The sequence below is a fragment of the Poecilia formosa genome, unplaced genomic scaffold, assembly GCF_000485575.1.
Source record: "Poecilia formosa unplaced genomic scaffold, Poecilia_formosa-5.1.2 Scaffold30, whole genome shotgun sequence".
NCBI classification, from domain to species: domain Eukaryota; kingdom Metazoa; phylum Chordata; class Actinopteri; order Cyprinodontiformes; family Poeciliidae; genus Poecilia; species Poecilia formosa.
The window spans coordinates 453,134-473,015 of record NW_006799969.1 but is presented as its reverse complement, the minus strand read 5'-3'; the positions used below and the strand labels follow the sequence as shown (position 1 = coordinate 473,015).

Here is a 19,882-nt window from a genome sequence, read left to right as displayed (position 1 = left end):
AACAAAAATGCTGCATTGAAATATGTTGCCATTTGTAACAAATTATTTTACTATGATGTCTAAATCGTTGAATGGGATTGGCCTTATCTTTTTGATAAAATCCTATTTGCAGCTGCACATCAGTGTTGTCAAACATTAATGAGAGGAAATTTAAAATTGAGTAGAAAAACATACATTAAAAATAGTCATAATAAAGGTTTTACTTTTTCGAACTGAACTACTGAACTAGGTTGTTTTTCTTCTTAGATGAATGGTACTTGGATTTCCTGAAATGCTGCTATAAATGTCAGTCTTGTAAGGGCAGAATCGTGGTGCAATAACTTGTCTCCAGCAGGTGGTAGTGTAGCTTTCTTCTGCATCTACTCCACCGATACTGCGTCAGTAAATTGCCTCTATGATATAACAAATGGCAAACTTTTATTTTATTTTATTTTTTAAATTAACTCACTAAGTAGAGGCAACTCAACCTCTCAGATCTGACCTGCATAGCTCTTGCTGAAGCCAACAGCGTGAACGAGAGTAAAGTTCGATGCATGCAGCAGAATGAGTTGTCTGTACAGGCGGTGACATTTTCCCACTGCGGTATGCTTCCACAGAGAGGAGGGAGGGGGGGCCATTACAGCAGTAATTATAACACTTTCAGCAACAGACAGCCGGCTGCATCGGAACCTCCTGCAGTAATTGGCAGGCGATTAACAAGTCGAACGAATAAACAGAAGCGGCGGTAACTCGCGGTCTGCAGGGGGAGAGGAGGACGATGAAGACTGCACCTGTTTATGACCGGGCTGTGCAGGGAGTTCTCCGTGATTCAGAGCAAACTGGCCATCAGTGATTACACAAAGCAGCTTTTAGCTGCACTGTGCAAAATTTTGTGCTACCCACTATTGTGTTAGCTCGTGAGCGCCAGCTATAATAAAGGTGCACCTCGTCATTTTAAGCTTTAGATAACTGCTGGTTACTTTCCTGCTGCCAACAATTTATAACCCTGTTATATTTAAAACCGAATGGTCTACCCTCAAAGTTTTATTGACACTTGTTGGAACAAAAACACTGTTTGCAGGATCAAAATATCCAAGAAAATGCTCAGGGTGTTTATTTTTGCTCCAGGTAACTCTGACCCATCATCGACTTTGGAGAGTTAATCCGATTAAATATTCCTCCTGCTGCTTACTTCAAGGAATACCCCAAACCGTTATGTTAATATGGCAGGTTTAAGCCCTCGCCACCCTTCCATGTTGGCAAAGCCACCACTCTTCTTACATCGTCCTGTTTTGCTGGGCAGCATTCCCAAGTGATGCCAGACGTCTTGGCATGCACAAATTAACTTTTCAGTTTTCTACACGGACATGTGTGCTGTGGAAAGCAAGCCGTCGAGTGAGCAGGATCATTTGAAAGCCTGACTTTGGGCGGACAGGTCTTCGTTTTGAAATCGCAAATGACAGGATTTCTGCGCGGGACGTAGGAGATGGAAAACTGGAAAGGCATCAGTCAGCTCACTTTCATCCACACGCCTCACTCTGGGATATTTGCTTTCATACATAATTGACTTGCTTCCTAACAGTTGATGGCCAGAAATAGAGAAGCAAGTGCCATGGGACATCACTGATGCAACTCAGGTGTAAGGAAGCTGACGAGAAGAAAGTTTGGAAGCAGGTAGTTAACATGCACTGATCCTCTGCTTCATGGGATGCTATGTTGTGCTTATTGCAGGGTTCCTACAAAGTCATGGAAAATCATGGAATTTAAGGATTATCCAGGTGTGGACTGGAAAATGTAGAGAAGATGGAATTTTCCTTGCTTTATTTTTCATTTGCCATAATATTCCACGACATCCCCGATCCATCCATTTGTCCACTCTCATCCTTCACCCGGTCATCTACCCATCGGCCATCTATTCATTTACCTGCCATCTATCCATCCATCTATCTCTTTGGCCATCTATCCAGCCATTAACCATCAATCCACCCATCTATCCGTTTGCCCATCCATCCAGTCTGTGGGGTTTTTCATCCTCTGTATATGAAGCCTACCCACAACATATCGGTCATAATTCTCACTTTTTGGAAAGGACAGAACTGTGGGGATCTGAATCTGGAAAAGTAATGGTGAGAACCCCGTGATCAGGATTCCTTACCTCTCTTTAGGACCTGCTGGACTTTGATGTGGTTTGCACAGAACCCGCTGTAGAGCTTGAAGTGGTCCGCATAATAGAGGAACGAACCCCCCAGAGAAAACAGCAGCTTCTGCCAGGAAATAGAAAAAAAATAATAATAAAATGGAGTGAGGTTTGCACACAGACAGAAAGTGGCTTTATACAAGATGAAAGAGCATGAACACGTGAAGTCATGACCGTCCTCCATCTCTCCTGGGAGACCATTCAGAAGCCCCCTTCCTCTCGACTAACCTTTCTGGGTTCAGCCGCTGAACCGCAGATTTAATCAACAGACTCCACAACTTGTCAGGCTAAGCCTATAAATCAGGACATTGTACTGCTGTCACAACTCTTCATTTGTCTAATAAATCCCCAAAACTCAAAGGTCACATCTTTTTATGGGAAAAGTAACTCAGATTACCTGTTTGGTGTGCTTTAAAGATGTTAAGCTTTAATCGATAAGGGTGTAAACATCGCTGCGTCTGTGTACCTTAAACTGTGAGGGTGTCTCCAGGGTGCTGAAGTCAGGCTTGGAGGCAATCCTCTCCTCCAGGGTCTGCAGGAAGACCCTCTGGAAGTCCAGCATCTCAGGAAGGCTGCCAAACAAACTCTCCATCTGACAAGGAGAGCAGGGTGGCAGGGATGAAGAGCAACGGGTGGATAAGAAAGGAAAGGGAAAGGAGAGAGAAATGGTGGAACAGTGGGAAGTTGATTGATGGGGATGTATGAAAGGCGAACAGCACAGACAGAGCAGTGGGAGGAGAGAGAGAGAGAGAATGTGAGGTTACATGGAAAGAAAATAAAGCTGGGATGACTTGTAATTCATAACAGTCAGTCACACATTCCCTCTGGAGGGCTAGAAGATCTCCTCTGTGATGGCTCCATTTGACAAAGCCCGTTAGTGACGAGCCACATAAATGTGCCGTCTACTGTACAGCCGGGGTCGACGGTACCGTTCATTAAAATCCATCGAGGGGCCAACACTGCCCTGTCCAGTCTGTGTCTGGACACGTCCCCGTCTCTCATAATGGGTATTTTATTTGCCCTCGGTCTCAGCAGGACTATCGACTGCTGTATCTCAGGAGGAGTGTCCCATGTCTGAGGTCATGCCCGGCAAGTGTGATTTCATTAGCATACTGCAGAAACACTATTTGCATCTCAGCAAATTCACAATAAGTGATTTTACGTAAGACTAATAAAGAAGAAGTTTATCAAAACAGAATTGTGACATTACAGCCTCGTCAGTCACACCGTTATTGACAAGAAGTTCAGAGAAAAGTTAAGCTCAAGCTTTGCTTCCAAATCTTCTCAAGCCTGCAATTTTTGCACCTTTTTCTACCTCACCTATTCTTTCCACTCAACTTTTCAGAAAGATGATTGGATACAACACTCCACTGTGAAAAGCCAATTTCTTTAAAAATGAATTGTGGTGGCTTTTTCTTATATTTGTATTTATTTGATGTGGGTTTTTTTTGATCAGATGACATTTCTTTAAAAAATAAAAAAATCCGGTGGCTCCAAGTCACGGTCATAAAAACGCTGACATAAATCACCTTGTGTTTAATAAGCTTCAGTAACATTTTAGTAATATATTAAGATTAGCTATTATGCTGTCATAGATAAATCAAGGTTTTTGTTTTAACTGAAGAAAAATTACACATGTAATAAGGAGCATGAACAGCAATCAGTGGATTAAGGTGAGTGTCTTTACACCTAAGCTGGCCTTTATTGCTGCGCGCCTTTGTGGCGTTCGACGGTCGGGGTCGGGGAATGCTAATTTCTCCTGCAACCAGTTAAACTGGCAATGAGGGAGATGATCCGGTTGAGCTCATCGATGGGTAATAAACACTCAATGATTTCGACCTTTTCTCCAGGACAAAGATCCGCAGCCTACCTCGTCCTGTGTGAGGAAGGTTTCGCTCTGCAGCGGTTTCAGGTAGATCTCAAACAAGCAGTCCAGGTCCTATAAGTGGGGAAAGAAGCAGAAGGTGGTCAGTCATCTGTGTTTTATTCCTGAACATGCTCATCCTTTAAAATCCCCTCCATCATCAGAGTTCTGCCTTTATAACCTCCGCAATCACCTCATTTCCCTCCCGTTCCCCTCTCTATCCCTCCAGCCCGCTCCTTTAATATGGCTGTAGCTTGTCTTAGAATCAGCGAGAATATTCTCATTAGGCTGATTTATGAGCATTCTCCTCTTCCCTCCTTCCCTTCAGCACCCCAGCCAGCGGTGCATGGATTCAGACGAAACGACCTGAATCAAGCTGCTCTGGGAAGGCAATCTCCTCCCTCAATTACGACTCAATGGTAGGCTGAAGAGGGAGGGGGAACGGATGAAGACAACAAGGAAATTTGGAAGAAGGGGAAGAAATGCTGCAAGGGCTGCAGAGTGCAGAAGTTTGAAGGGTTCCGGCACATTTTTTATTTTATTTCATAGTTTCAAGACGGGGAAAAAAAAAGGTACAAAGGTAGAGAGAAAGCAGGGAACAAAGAGAGCAATGAAGGAAAGACTTGAGGTGGAGGAAAAGAAAGAAGAACACGAAGTAAGCATACAGGAAACGACAACGAACGACAGAAAGAAGGACAGAAGACAGTGAGATATGGCGAAAGAAATGATGGATTAAAAGAGGACAACTTTTGGACAAAGAAATCAGGAAGTCTCAAAATGCAACTGTTTTCTTTTTTTTTTTTTTCCCCCCTCATACTCGTCAAGCCCTGAAAACTCATGAAAGACTATAGGGACCCTGAGTTTATGATTGTAGCTTTTATATTGTGCAGCAGAAAAAAAAAATTGTCACTATAATCAAAAACACCAAATCAGGACATAATGAAATAATGCCAGACAGGTGTAAGAGGAAACTGAATCATTTTTAATGCTCAGACTTTTTTTATCACACACCCTACGGTGGCTTCAATCAAGGCAAATGTCTTAAAAAAAAAGAAGAAAAAAAAAAAAGTGACAGCGGATCACGTTACTAAATCTTTAGAAAGTGTGAAGCAGAGTTTGATGAAATATTAATCCACTTCTCTTAATTCTAGTATTACAGCTGTCCAGTCTTTGTAGACTCACCTTCACGTAGGACTTCTCCGTGTCCACCAGCTCCTGGATGACCTTGCGCAGCCTCTCCGTGACGCTCATGTGCTTCGGGCAAGGTCTGAGCAGCGCGCCCTCTCTGGCGGGACTTGAGCCTGACTCGCCTCCCTGAGTTTCCTTCACATCATCCATCACACCCCCGGCTGCTGAGCCTTCCTGGAAGGAATTGTAGATGGTGCACACTGTCTCCACGCTCTATAGGGGGCGACAGAGAGGACGGAGTATTTAGGTTAGACAGCTTGGAGATTAGAACAGCCGGAAGATTAAAATGGTGGATCACACTGGTGGAGTCTGCATGCCTCCACACACACACACACACACACACACACGCTTCAATAAAAAACTATTTCTTCACATCTTCATCTCTACTGACTGACATTTCAAAACTTCATATTATAATTATGTGAATAAATCCATGGGAAATTTTGGGTTTTCTGAAAACATTGGACATTTACTCATGCACTCAATAATTGGCTTTGTAGACTTCACAGTGCATCTAAGATACTACCTTAAATCTCCCCAGATCGCCTTGCTGCACATTTGATTGTTCCTCTGACGCTATAACAAACGTCAGAAGTGTGTCAGGAAATCCCACGTTGCCATGTAATACGTGGTTACAGTGTTTAATGTGTGCAAATTTACAGCTAAATAAACGGAAGCTCAAACATACTTTTCTGACAGGTGGAGCCCCGTAGATTACTCAGCGTCATATCATTTGCAGAGATGTTCTCTACAGGCAGATGATCTGCTTTACTTTGTATTTATTCCACCTGTACAGCCTCAGGAAAATGAACATATGCTTTAGGCAACATATTGCAAAGTTCCGCCTGTGGCTGGTTGAGACGTTGCAGTCTGTTAGCGGTTGCGGCAGAAAATGAGCAATTAAGAAGTTGTCACTTATATTACATGGAAAGCAACGACGGGAGGGAAAAAATCCACTTTCTACATCGTTTAGCAACTATGAATTCACATTCATTTCACTTTGGTTCGGTTTAATTTAGTTGATGCAATGGGAGATCAGCATAACTGGTCAATTTTAGCTTAATCGGCGCTGAGCTGTGACTGGCTGGTCAGAAGTAAACAGCTATTTAAAAGAGTGCATTATCTACAACATGCCCATATATGTCTGTGGGTCATTCAGGCGGTGGCGAGCAAGAGAGAATGAGATTTTTCTGTTTAGGATAGTTGAACAAAGTACCATGATGTTGCTAGCTGTGCAAATTGCTAAAATAACAATTGCAAAGTTTTGCAAAACTCAAAGATGATAAATCGGCCACAAAATTCTGATTGGTGCATCTCAAGATCTAAGTGCTCTGGCTCCATAATGGCTATTCCTCCTTGCTGCAGGTGAGTGACATGATGTTGCATTATAATCTATGGCCAGCTCCTGACATCAGCTGAGGCTGATAGGTGCCAGCAAAGGCAGTTTTGTTTTTTTTCAATCTGCTGCTCAGCAACACACAGCAGAGGGACACAGTCCAAGTGCCAAGAAAAACAGCTGCTCAGCAATCTCCGACTTCCCCTTGTGTGTGTGTGTCTGTGTGTGTGTGCAGGTATTCTAAAATGTCGCTTCAGGAAGCAGTCGAATGCAGCTCACCCCACTAAAGCATGTACAGCAACAGACAAGGATCGATAGGCCCTCCGTTCTGACGCCGGGGCCGCCGAAGCGCATGCCTGCACACAACGCGAGCAGCGAGTAAAAGCCTGTCTGAGTCATTTAGCTCGGGCACTGGTGTGAGCTGCCACCCCTCTACAATCTCCCAGGGAGTCCACAGACAATCAGGACGTCCGTTAATAAGCCGGCGGCTCATCAGCTGGCTCATTATAACACGGTCACTCCAGAGATGTACCTCCCTGAATGTAAGCGCAGACTCCATGTCTCTGGGAAACAACTAAGAAAAAAAAAAAGAAAAAAGGAGGCAGTTCTTGGGAGTATTAGCTGATAATTGCGAGGGGACCGAATGTCTCCCTGCTTGCTGAGAACGTCTCCAATTTGACTTGACAGGCAACCTTATGTTCTCGTAAACATGAACCCACAGCTACGCGAGCATCCAGGCAGAAGCTGATCGTTTGCTGAGCCGATCGGCAGCATTTTCTTAAATGCGACTGAGCGCGTGTCAGCTTTCTCTTAGCTTGTAAACACTGCTGCTGACACACTTTCCCTTTGAAGATCAGAAAGCCTGCCGGTGACGACGCAGTGGCAGTCAGCCCTCATTTAGTGATATACGCCTTGGGAAAACTCCCACCAGGCAAACGGACAGGGGGAGAGAGAGAGACGGCCTGAAGGAAGCACGGAGGTTAAAGGATATCAGAGCAACAAATTCATCAAACAGCCCACTCATGCGTCCAGACAGGGAGGGGAGCAGGCTTCGGGAGAGTGATAACACTCAGATGTGACGCTTATTTCTGCTCCAGACACCCACAGGGAGGGGTTGTCGGGTTTTCTTCAAACAAGTATGTGCCTGGTAGCATAAATCTCCACTCAAATGCTCAGTTAATTCTCATCACATTCTAGTACTGGCCCACTACGTGCAGCTGAAGCTCACATACGACTGTGAGAGCGTGGAGGAGTCGAAGCTCGAGAACAAAAGACTGAAGATGCTTACATTTTGCTCAGAGAAACCCAATTTCGTTCACTTCAATCCACAAAAAAATAAATAAATAAAAAAATAAATAAATAAATGTATTCGCCGGAGCCCGACTAGATAAGGCGGGCAGAGAGAAACAGACGGCGAGAGAGGACGGGTGGGGGGCTCCGCACTCATGACTCAGGAACTGCAACTGCCTCACAACAATCCAACCAACACAGCCCGACAGCCAGCCCAAATAACCAATTAAAAGCTAAGGACGTGAGCCAGAGGAGACGGGAGGAGAAGCCGGGGAGAGCTGTGAAGAACAAGTGGATCTGACAGCGCTGCTGTGAATTCCTATTCAGGGGCTTTCTGGCTGACAGGTGTCTGCTCCGCGTTACGTTTGTACCTTAGCTCATGCCCTGAAGTCGATTCAGAACATACGGCTCTGCTGATCTTTACAGATTAGAAAACAAGGCGTGATCAGAGAAGGGCTTGATTTAGTTTCCTGATGGCAACAGCTAGCTGGATTTTTTTTTTTTTTTTTTTTTTAATTCTGAATTCATTGCATGCAAACATGTAGAGATTGGGGGGGGGAAATTGCCACCACACAGAGCAAAAGTCTGTAAACAGCCTTGAAAGAAACTCATGTTTTATTGCAGCAGAATAATCTCAAAATGTAAAAATCACCTTAACACCGCGGCCCTAAAAATCATTTAAATATACAGAAATCTAAAAAAATTTGATACAACTTGTTTACTTTTTTGAGTTAATCAGTGTTTTTAAGAACATCTAGTTAGTAATTAATAATTATCTGCTTCATTGGGTTATAAATACTGCATGACATAGTATTTAAATTCAGATTTATCTTCCTAACTGAGTGGGATGGTAAGGAATGTAAAAAGAAAAAGAAAAAAAAAATGCAGCAACTAGAACAACTTTTAGACACCATCAACATGCCAATCTATAATTTCAAGGTGTTCTACCATCCCAAACATAAACCTGTGTTTTTAGTTTCTACTTTGACTATAAACTGGAGTTCTAAATTTGAGCTTTTCAGCAGCAACAAACACTCAACACAAAGGATGAATAAGTGGAAAAGCACCTCATGCCCCCCTGTAAGACACGGTGGATGGTCTGTAGTGATGTGGGAGTGTTTCCTGTCCCAAGATTAGGGGTACTTTGTTACAGTCATGCTGTCTTTGAAATGCCAGGAAATAATCCAGAAAATTAAGAATGTGTTGCTAATGAATCTTTCAGCAGAAAAATCATCCAAAACATCAACACAGAAGTGGTTCACCCCATACAAAAAATCAATGTTTTCTCCATTCACATCTTAGCCTTCAGACCCAAACCTTATAGCCTTGAAGGTTATATGGGGGTAAAGAGGAATGGTGAAAGATTTCTCTGTGTGCTCTAACCTTGAGAAATGTTATGGAGAAAAAGTCAGACCTGTCCTGTTTAATAATGGTTGTAAGAACAATTGGGCCACCAATAAGTTTGTAAACAATTACATCTTAAAAAAGGATTTCTCCATCTACGCCTAACAGATGAGTACAAATGTTAAGGTTGATATTTTCTTTCAAGCTATGTAAAATCTACCTGCAATCAAAACAGATAAAAAAAAGAGAGAGCTGAACTTAAAGAGTGATTTTGCCTTCACGCTGTGAACTATTCCAGTACCAATCAAGAAGCTCCTTTTAAATTTGAGCAGCGACACAAAAACAGCAAAGCGAAGCATCAAACACGAGAGCGTAAAGTGCCACTACCTCCCCCAGCCTTCTGGTCACCAGGAAGAGCAGTCTGTAGAGCAGCCTCCATGCCGCTGTGGCGTGCCGCCGGGTCCTGCGAGCCAGCGAACAGCCTTTCCTGTGCAGCTTGCCTCCCCTGAACGTCGGCATGACCGATCGGCTCTATGACACCTGCCGTATATCAGATGTACGGCTTCACCACCTGGAAATTCTTAAAATCCACTAAGCTTCTTGGATTTTCTTTGCCTTCTTTATGTTTTTTTTTTTCTCCTCATTCGCAGCCCGTCTGCCAGTTAGGCCTGGATCACACGCCTCGGTTCTGAGCCCACCTCTGCCTCCCGGATCGAGCCGGGCCCAATAGGGACGGACTGATTGATTTGCCGTTCTGGGAGCCTGGGCAGAGTGAAAGCGCCTGCTGCCGGCTTGATTTGCATGTCAATCAGAAGAGGAAAGTCTGACCACTTCTTTGGGGACTTGTTCCACTCGCAGCTTTCACAGTCCATCTTCGGCATCATCACTGCAGTCTGGGTCCCCGCACCTCGCCTCCATCTCTCACCTTCCTCCTCGGCTACAGAGGAACTCTCTGGTGTGGCTTCCAGAGAGCTTAACGGAGAGGCCAGGGGCTGGGACTGGTGTCCTGCCTCTCAATAGCAGCAATACAATGTAGAGTGTTCTGGCTTGTTACCTCCACACACAGAGGAATGGCTGACTCAAAAATGGGAAGCTCTGAGCCAGCGGGGGTAACAGGGCAGGAATGTCAACTATGGCCTCGCACAAAAATAAAACATGACATCTATTGCTCGGCGAACAACGTAGCTTCACGAGGAATTAATAAACAGATGGAGGTTTTCTACTAAAAGACCTGCACTAGTAGAAAGTGAGTGATATGAAGGTGGTTATAACACCGTGAGCGCTGCAATAAGTTATGATTAGTGCAGACAGCAGTGAATAAATGTGCATTAAGATTTGTTTACAATTCCTTCACGTCTTAGGTCCATAACGGACTTTAGACAAAGATCAATATCAACCAATTTGGAGGTTAAACTGAAAAATATGTTTTCTCCCAATTCATAACTGCATCAAAATTAAGATTTCCCACCATAATTTTACTCAACATGTATTTGTTAGGCTTAAGTTAAATTAAAATGAGTTAAAAATAAAATAAAATAAGCCAAATGTTTTGATACATTCCCTCATTTTCCTAAGTCAAAATCACTACCAGACCACATTTCTTTCCTTTTTATGAATAAGAAAAAAGTGAAAGTGATAATCAGTTCTACTGGCCAGGTTTGTGCATACAAAAATGAATCTGACTTAAGCTTTAAATGCCCTCAACAATACTCATATCTAATGCTAAGAAACACGATGGTTTTGGACATGTTGGCATCCGTCTGGGAACTCCAAATTCAAGTGGAGTTCTGTCATCTCTGGAGAAAACATGGAAACTGCTATGCTAAGTAAGTAATTGTGAAAATAAGATGCTGGAGACAGCTTATTTTTTTTAAATTATTATTTCTGTAATCTTTTTGCCTTTGTTTTCAAATAATAAAGCCCTGTTTTACAGCCACGGCTCTTTCACCCAGACTGTGTGCAGGATCAAAGCTCTTCCTTTATGGTCTTAAATTACAGCTCTTGCAGTTAAAACCTGTACCAGTCCAGATTTATAAAAATCTGTAATCGGCCACTCAAGCCGAGCATCTCTCATTGGTGGTTTTTGACCTTAACGTTGCTCAGCAGATGCAATTCTTTAAAACTGAGACGACGTGTGAATCACGTCACCAATTAACAAAATTTAAATCATATTTCATGAATTGTTTTCAAAGCATTTTTTTTTCCACACACAAACGCTTGCAAGAGATGCAAAAATATCTGAAAGCTGTTGTGCGTGTGGGGAGGAAGGGGGGAGAGGCAAGAGAAACGACAAACACCATCTCTATCACCCCTTTAACGCTCTGAGTCAATATGTGCAGAGCTGCTGCTTTGCAATGAAACGCTGCACAAAATCAAAGGTAAAGCCTTACACGTCACCCGCAGAGGAGCTCTGCCTTTGCTGATATAAACAAACACATGTGAGGAGGCAGAGGATGAAAAACACAGGATGAAATGCAGGCATGCCCCCGTGGGTGGCTTTACCCGTCCCTCGCAGAAAACAGCCCTGCCCCGACACTGTAAGGCAGGAAGAGAGCAGGAGCAGCAGCCGCCCGGCTGCCGGTGATTCATGTGCCATCTTAGCGGGCTTGTAGAACCACAATGCCACCTTCTCTTCAAAGCTTCCCCAATAAAAGAAAACACCGACTCGTAAATCAAACGGAGCAGAGGGGAGGAGAGAGAAAGATGAGGCGGAGGGAAGGGCCGGTCCCCATTGCGCTTCACTCTAGCCCATTTACGCCTTTTATTATTCATCCTTAACAAATATTATTCCCGCAAAGTCTCAGAGGACTTAAAGAGAGGAGTGTATTTTAATAATGCAGCCGGCTTCAGATTGAAGCACCTATTCTACTCTATTCAGATCCACTTCACTGCACGACTGCCGGAACAACGGCGGAAGGGATGCCGGCATTATGCAGCATTCTAAATGCAAAATGTCTAAAAATAAACAAATTTAATTAAAGAGGTTTTTCTCTGATGACAATACAGTGCATGAACTTCTAAATGGCAACATTTTTCTTCCATCCTAAGAATACACTGAAGCCCGGGTGAATCGAGGGTGAAATGTGAATTAGCATCACTATTCAGTTTTCAGTGTTTTTCATGTAGTACAAGTATATATTTTCACAACAGAATGGCACTACTGAGGGAGGAACAATACTTCTTTTTTTTTTTTTTTGCTTAGCCATTTTATTTTATTTTAAGGTAGATTATTTAATGTAATATTCCGCTCATTTGTCAAATACAAAAAAAATTCAAGTTTTAGTCAAAGTATGATGATTTTCTCTATTCAAAATTGTAAATAAGTACGGTAAATAAAGATTAAAAACAGAACAAAAAATAGAAATAGAACCCTAAAAAACGAGTGATCAAATCAATCTATTGTCACATCAGAGTGTACCGAACTGTAAACAAACCAAAACGAAAGTTTCAACTCTATATAGTCTGAGTCTACATAATGACCTGACAATGACAGCTCCATCCCTTTTCATCTCCTCACATGGGGGTTGAACAGTCGGTAAGACCTTCTGTCTTCTTTTGCTTGTCGCTGGTGGCCTTGAGACAAACGATCGGAGCTGCGAGGATCGTCTCGCCCCCCCCAGAGGCTCCGCAAGCTCCTCTCCGATACAACTTCTGTTCTTCGATTGCTACGTTGTTTGTTTTTCTTCAATCGGCGGTAGTGAGTTTGCTGCCCGCGTCGGGTCTCCTGATAGCCCGGGGTACGTTGTTTTTTGGCGTAGGGATGAAATGGAACATTGTTTCGTCTGGATCTCAAAATTGTCAAGTTGGAAGTACTCTTTAGTATTTTGTCATTTTTATTCGCTCAACAATAAAGCAAAACTTGCTGTTGATGTTTTTAATGAAACAAAGTGGTCTGATTTTTATAACAAATGGATCTGTAAATCATCAACCATAAACCAAGTTTCTCTCTTGGAAACCGTGAGTTACGTAACTAAGTTTGAAAAGCGGCTTCGCCCACATGCCCTCTTTTGAGTAAAAAGCGGCTGCACGTTTGTGTTTCTGTTTACAAGAAAACAAAAATGAAAGCAAAGAAACAAAAAAAAAATGTACTCACTGAAAGACAAATGCTTTGTGTTGTTCCAAAACATTTCCATTTAAGACCATCCTAAGTTTTCTGCCTCTTGTTCATAATGCCTCGCTACAGTAAAAATTTCGGCACTAATTATGTTTAGTTAGGTTATGTCAGGCCACATTCAAAGCAGTCTTGCATTGCATTCAGAATCCATAGAAAAGCCTTTCAGGGCTAAAAATGCCAACAGGCCACACTTTGTACATCCCTGCCTGAAGGAACATTTTATCCTCTCAGTTTCCAGAAATGCCTTTTAAAGTCAATTAAAACCATTTAAAATATCCACCACATAACAACGGCGTGAAACAGAATTCCAAAGTGTGCAATGTTGCAAATGCAGAGGACTGTTTGGATGCAATATTTGGCAGACCATAATATGTCAGATATCAAAAACTATGCCAGCTAAGAATACATTTGGCTAGCTATGTAAACTGCCTTTTACTTTTTGTGATGCCCACATCAGAAATATAGATCTCAGTGACTTGGAGGCTGGATCTCAATAAATGTCCAGATTGTGTCCAAACATTACAAATGTTATGGCAAGACTCAACAATGACGACACGCTTTCCTAAAATCATGCAAACTTAGTCTGGATTCTGCATTATTTGCACACAGCATTCCGAAAACAATGCTTTATAGTTTAAAAACAGATATACTGCACTGAATAAAACATTTAAAATTTATGGGAATAGGAAGGAAAGAATACTGCTACTATTACTATAATACTATTAAGATACTAATAAGGCTGGAAGCAAACAACCTGGACTCCTGCAACAATAGCTTCTGCGTACTTTTATGATGTCTTTACAAAACCATGATTAATGTAGACACAATTATGACACAAAACGTTCCCATCTTTACATCCGTAACACATAGTTACCGCCTGCTTGGACCCTCTCTGGCATTGCAGACAAGCAGAAACGTCCTCTGCCAGACAGGCCACCTTGCTTTTGACGAGACGCCCCAAACCGAGTAGGGCAGACCCCAGATTCACGTCGTCCTCCTCGACTTCAGAGCCCGATGGCCAGAACCAGCACATGGCAAACAGGGAGCACAGGGTATGGGCCGGCGACTGGTCCTGCACCAAGATCTCGAATAACGTGGTGAGGTAGAGGGGCGGCTGAAGGTCTTCATCACTCCGGGTCAGGCCTGAAGTCGGCACGGCTCCCTCCGAAGTAGCCATTCCTCAGTATCATAATGGGCCGTGGTCCATGTGGGTTCCTACAGTAAGTTTTTAAGCGCAGTCTTGTTTACAGATGGGTAGACTGACAAGAGGAGGCTCGCATTAACTGGACTGCCAGCACTAAGCCCCCATTATTAGCCTGCTCATGACCAGATGGCGGCTGATGGGCTTAATCATAATACAAACGCACATCTTCAAATGATTCCCTCCTCCTGCTCCACAGGCTCAAACACACACACACACACACGCGCACGCACGCACGCACACCCACACACACACACAAGTAAAGAAAAATCTCTCGAGTTTAAAACGACGCATCAAGAAGGCACATATGCTTATGTCTGCAGGCAGAACTTTTGAAGTTAAAGTTTACACATTTTTTTTAAAGGCATTATAACACTTCATACTCCTCTCGTCCACCAAGAAGAGTAGAAAAGGAGCGCAATCAGAAGGGCAGGGGGAATGATATTGCTACAAGGCGGGAACCAGAAATGTTGCAACCGTCCGAGTGTGTGTATGCCTGTTTTATACAAAGCCTAATAACATCAGCGTCTAAATTAGATGAATCAAGCTGGATCCCCACTCTGGTAGGCAGACAGAGCACGACTCCACCTATGGTTCTCTTTATAAGTCCATTTAAATGCTCTTACGGAAATGTCTAGTCTGGACGAATGCAAAGAAGCTTAATATGTCTGTTCGCTGTGTAACCTTTAGCTTAAACCAAGATGGGAATGTTGAATTTCACAATGTCAGGCTGGAGGAACAAGAACAGGACAGGACAGCAGTAACAATATAATGCAAATTATTAGTAAAATTACATCACAGAAGCTCGTAAAGTAAAGCGAGCAAGAAGGAAATGTGTTTTTGTTGCACAGTCAGAGCCTTCTGTGCACCAACCAACATTTTGACACATCTAAGAAGCCTGGGTTGTCTCAGGGTTTTTACCAGAAGTAAAGCCTTACTGGTAGGCTCAAAGTACTGTAAATAGACATGAATTTCTTGTATCCCAAACAGTCCCAGGAACTGATCTGTCTAATGAGGCTGTGCCGCCTGACGTCTTTAATCATGCAGCACAGAGCAACAAGCTCAAGTCTTGTACAACTCTGAACTTTTCTGAGCGCTCTGGCTTTACTGAAGATGCCTTCGCTATGCGATGACGACAATACTAAAGCATGATTCGGGTCTTTTGTAACACACAAGGTCAGTTTACAAAGAGAGCCAAAAAAAAACAAACAAAAAAAAAACAACCAAAAAACATAAAGAAACATGATCACAAGGAGCATAGGAGTATATTAAATAGGGGAAGAGTATCAATGGTGCAGAGAGAGAAGGGGGAAGAGAGATGTTGGATGACCTTGAATGTTAACATATTTAGAAATTCACTCTGAACTTGACCGGGAGCCAATGAAAGCTCCAGTAAAACTGGGGTGTTATGATAAAATGAAGATGTTCCAAGCAGCTGAGTTCTGGTCCATTTGGAGCTCATGGAGGGATTTTCAAGGGAGATCACAAAGAAGAGAATTGTAATAATCAATGCGGGACGTAACGATGCTATGGGAGAGATGGAGACGATTAAATGTTGCATAGATGGAAATGTGCAAACAGAGTGATATTAATGTGAGATGTGAAAGACTGGGAGCTTTCAAGGAGAACACACAGACTGTGGAGCTGTCAAAAGAGAAAGAGAGAAAAACCATCTGCTTTGGATAACACCGATTCAGTTCCAACAAGGAGTTCAGTTTTATCACTCAGTTTTCTCACGATATCAAAAAAGTTAAATTTGACCGTTAGAGAGTAGTTCTGGTCACAAAAACACAGAGCTAGTCATGATGTGGAAACTAGCACTGTTTTTTTTATGTGAAACTTTCTTAATAAATCATATATTTACTGAAGTTTATCACACCAGCCCAGCTCAATGTTCAGCTACATCTAGATTTAGAGGGCAAATAGGAAAAACAAAACAAACAAACAAAAAAAAAACATCTGTTTTAATGTTGCCAGTAAGCATCTTTCCGCCCTCTATCCATAACAAACCAGTTTAGCTTGAGGTGTCTTGTGGGAGTTATCCAGGACCACTTCGGCTGACATCAACAATCGATTGGTTCAGCTCATAACGGAGCCACATCGCCGTGTTAAACTGTTTGCTACGGTGCTCTCAGTCCAAACGTTTCATTACGTAACACCAACACACGGATTACGGCGATGGCAAACGACACCTACGACGAGAACAGACGCGCGAAGATCTCTCTTGGGTTGGAGCAAACTGCAATGCGGACCGACCAATTAATCAAAGGTGGTCGCTCTCTAATGAGGCCGCTGATTACAAGACGCGACAAGAGACTTGAAATTTGTCCTTCTCCTCCATCTTTCTCCCTTGACTTTTATATCGTGCAGGCAGGCACAAACCCATTTGCTGATGCGGGGACGATTTTCTACCCGGTGACTCAATTTTTCTCTCTCTCTCTCTCTCTCTGCCGTGGAGAATGAGCAGACGGCTGCACTGTGATTAAATCCAGCTCTGCATGAAAGCAAAAATGTGATTTACTAGCAGCAATATCTTGCCCTGTGTTTTATCTCCATTTATTTTTAAATTCCCATCGCAGTGCCTGACATAGCTGATCAGAAAAAGTGGCATTTGTCTCCTTTTGTGCCTCAGTGACGCAAGTGACACACATCGCAGGGCCTCCTTCCTGCGCGCACACACACACACACACCTATATTCCATTCATTCCCCAGTAAAAACACAACCGGCAGGGAGCTGAGCAGCAGAAGTGGTGCAGTGCAGATCCCAGCACAGTAGGACTGACTCATGTCGCTGGGCAAACAAAAAGAATAGAGAAGAAGAGGCTTGTTGTCTCCAGGCTTCCTCGTGGCTGACCTCGGGTCAAACGCTGGGTGGCGTTTTGTTTTTTTTTTTTTTTTTGTTTTTTCCGCACAGGCAATTAGGCAAGCAGCAATTAGGGAAGCTTTCCAGATATTTGGCACAAAATCTCTGTCTAAAAGTCCCTGCAGCAAATAGGCATCCCTTCCCGTTTAGCACAGATTACACAACGAGGAAATTAGCCAAACGCGCTCGCAACTGCAACAACAATCACAGGACTCGGCTTTGTTTGGTAGGATGTAAAATGTGAGCAGAGAGAAGGTGAATATGCATGAACGTACGCGCTCATAAGCTTTCAGGCACTGAGCCATGTCTACATCATTAACACCTGGCTTTTTTATTATTTTTTTTTTTCCAGTGACCACACACACTCATTAGTGCTCTCAATAAACACTGCTGTACAGATTTTAGCACATTACATTTCTACGTTGCAAATGGGGGCGGGGGAGAACAACTCCCAGGGGGCAAGCTCACGCTTTAATGACTTCAATTAAAAGCAGTTTACAAAAAAATAAAAATAAAAACATGATCAGACAAAAATATGCATCAGAATCCACCAAATGTTATTAAATAATTACCTAAAAAAAAATAAAAAAAAAGACAGAACTCCTATAAAATGATTTGGTCACATTATCTGCAGTGCACTGGACCAAAGCCAAGACTCTTTAAGACAAATTAAAGAACGACTGGTGAGGAAAAACCAGTCTGTTTCGATTAATTACCACACAAAATAAAGACACTTTGAGCGCTCGCAGGCCTTCCTCTCACATGCGTTCGTCTTCATGTGTGTACGTGCGCCTGAGGCAGTGGGAGAGCAAAACAGCCTCCTCTCCTGTCTGTGTGACAGTAATAAGCTGTGTTTATACCGGTGGCTATGACGGAGGATCCTAATTATGGTAATGCTACGGATTGGTGCCAGTCTGCTTTGTGATGGCCCCACAGCTGCCACACAAGTGGGCGCAGGCTCAAAGCGACGTGTACGGTTCTTTTTACCTTCTTCCCATCCACACACAGACACTCACACACACACATACAGTCCAGGAAAGATGGAGAAGGTACAGCGTACCCACTCAAGCCCATCCTACCTTGCTGTGTTGAACGAGCCTGTGGGCACACTGGGAGTGATCATTCTCCAGACCTACGCGGAGGGACTCTCCATTGTCTGCTGCAGCAAACACATCTGGAGAGAAAGAGCAGCAGAATGGTTGTCACACAGCTGTTTCATTTTAACTATTGTGGTTTTTTTCTGCTGCAGCTCATCCTACCTAACCACAGAAACAACGCTGGTTTGTTGCATTTTTAAACCAACGTTGTTGCCTGAAACTTAAAAAGATCTCATGCCACAAATGGGGGCACGCATTCACAGCGATGTGCCAAGCAGGACACACATGGGAGTTTCTGCATAGAGACAATTACCTCTAGTTAATCAGGAGAAGAAACGTGAAGCACCGGCCCCAGCTGGAGTCCACTTCGAACAAATCTCCTCTAAACTCTTGACTGGACTTTGTTTCACAATCTTCTGAAGGATGCAGTTATGCCTGTTTGTCTGTGTCCCTTTTTTTTCTACTGCACTTTGTCCTTCCACTAAGCTTTCCATTAACATGCTAGGATCCATTGCTCTCTGCATCGCTTGCTACTTTAGCAATGACCTTTTCTTGGATTACCCTCCTGTGAAGAGTGTCGATACCTGCCTCCTGAACAATTTCCACAATTGTGTCAAGAACAACATCACATTTCTTTACGAAGATTAACATTTAGTGCCTACGTGAAATATTAAAATAATTTGAAAATTTTAATTTGAATTTCCATTAGTTCTAAGCCATAATCATCAAAATTAGGAGAAGTAAACCCTTCAAATCTGTAACGAATGTATACGAGTTTCGGTTTTTTATTTGAATAAGTTTATTAGAAATCCACTAGAAAATCTCTTATGAATCCTACTTAAGGATAAAAAAGATAAAGCTTCTTCTAGATAACATGTTTATTTGCATATTACTGCTGATCGCAGGACGATGGTGTCAGAAAAGAGGGAAGTGAGTGTTTTGAGATCCAACATCTCAAGGGCAAACTCTCTAGCAGTTGGCAGATAAAACACATACACTGTGATTGTAGCCTGGGAGACGGGCCAAAGTAGCAGCAGGAAACAAAAGGAAAAAACAAACAAAAAAAAACTTTTTTTAAGCCTGCAATCACTGTCAACAAATCTTTTTCCTGCTGGAGCAGATTTTCTAAAGATATAATCAACTTCCATTTCTCCCATCCTTTTATTTTGTGCATCAGGATCTCTAAAAATAAAACAGAATGCTGTCATGCAGCGAAAACAAAGGCTTTTTGTAATTCCTGTCATACAACCGTTAATTCCTCTGCTGGCAGCATTTACCTCCTCTCCTCTCATCAGCCGTGCCTTGGAGCAGACGCCCTCTAGGGCCGAAGAACAAAAACTGCAGGCGCTTTGATCACTTAAAACTGCCATAATGAGGCCTTCAAGTCATTAATCCCTTTGTGTTCAATT

The 19,882-nt window shown here is 42.8% G+C and overlaps 1 protein-coding gene across 1 annotated transcript in view; it reads right to left on the bottom strand.

The window, feature by feature from the left end:
• The window catches only part of tiam2a (TIAM Rac1 associated GEF 2a), a 44,385-nt gene that overhangs the window by 7,449 nt on the left and 17,054 nt on the right, over positions 1 to 19,882 (bottom strand). Inside the window, exons 12-16 of the mRNA XM_007549122.2 lie at positions 18,456 to 18,550; positions 5,223 to 5,441; positions 4,047 to 4,115; positions 2,643 to 2,768; positions 2,135 to 2,243 (exon numbers count right to left, since the gene is read on the bottom strand). Coding sequence (XP_007549184.1) covers positions 2,135 to 2,243; positions 2,643 to 2,768; positions 4,047 to 4,115; positions 5,223 to 5,441; positions 18,456 to 18,550 — 618 coding nt within the window. The remainder of the gene's footprint in view (positions 1 to 2,134; positions 2,244 to 2,642; positions 2,769 to 4,046; positions 4,116 to 5,222; positions 5,442 to 18,455; positions 18,551 to 19,882) is intronic.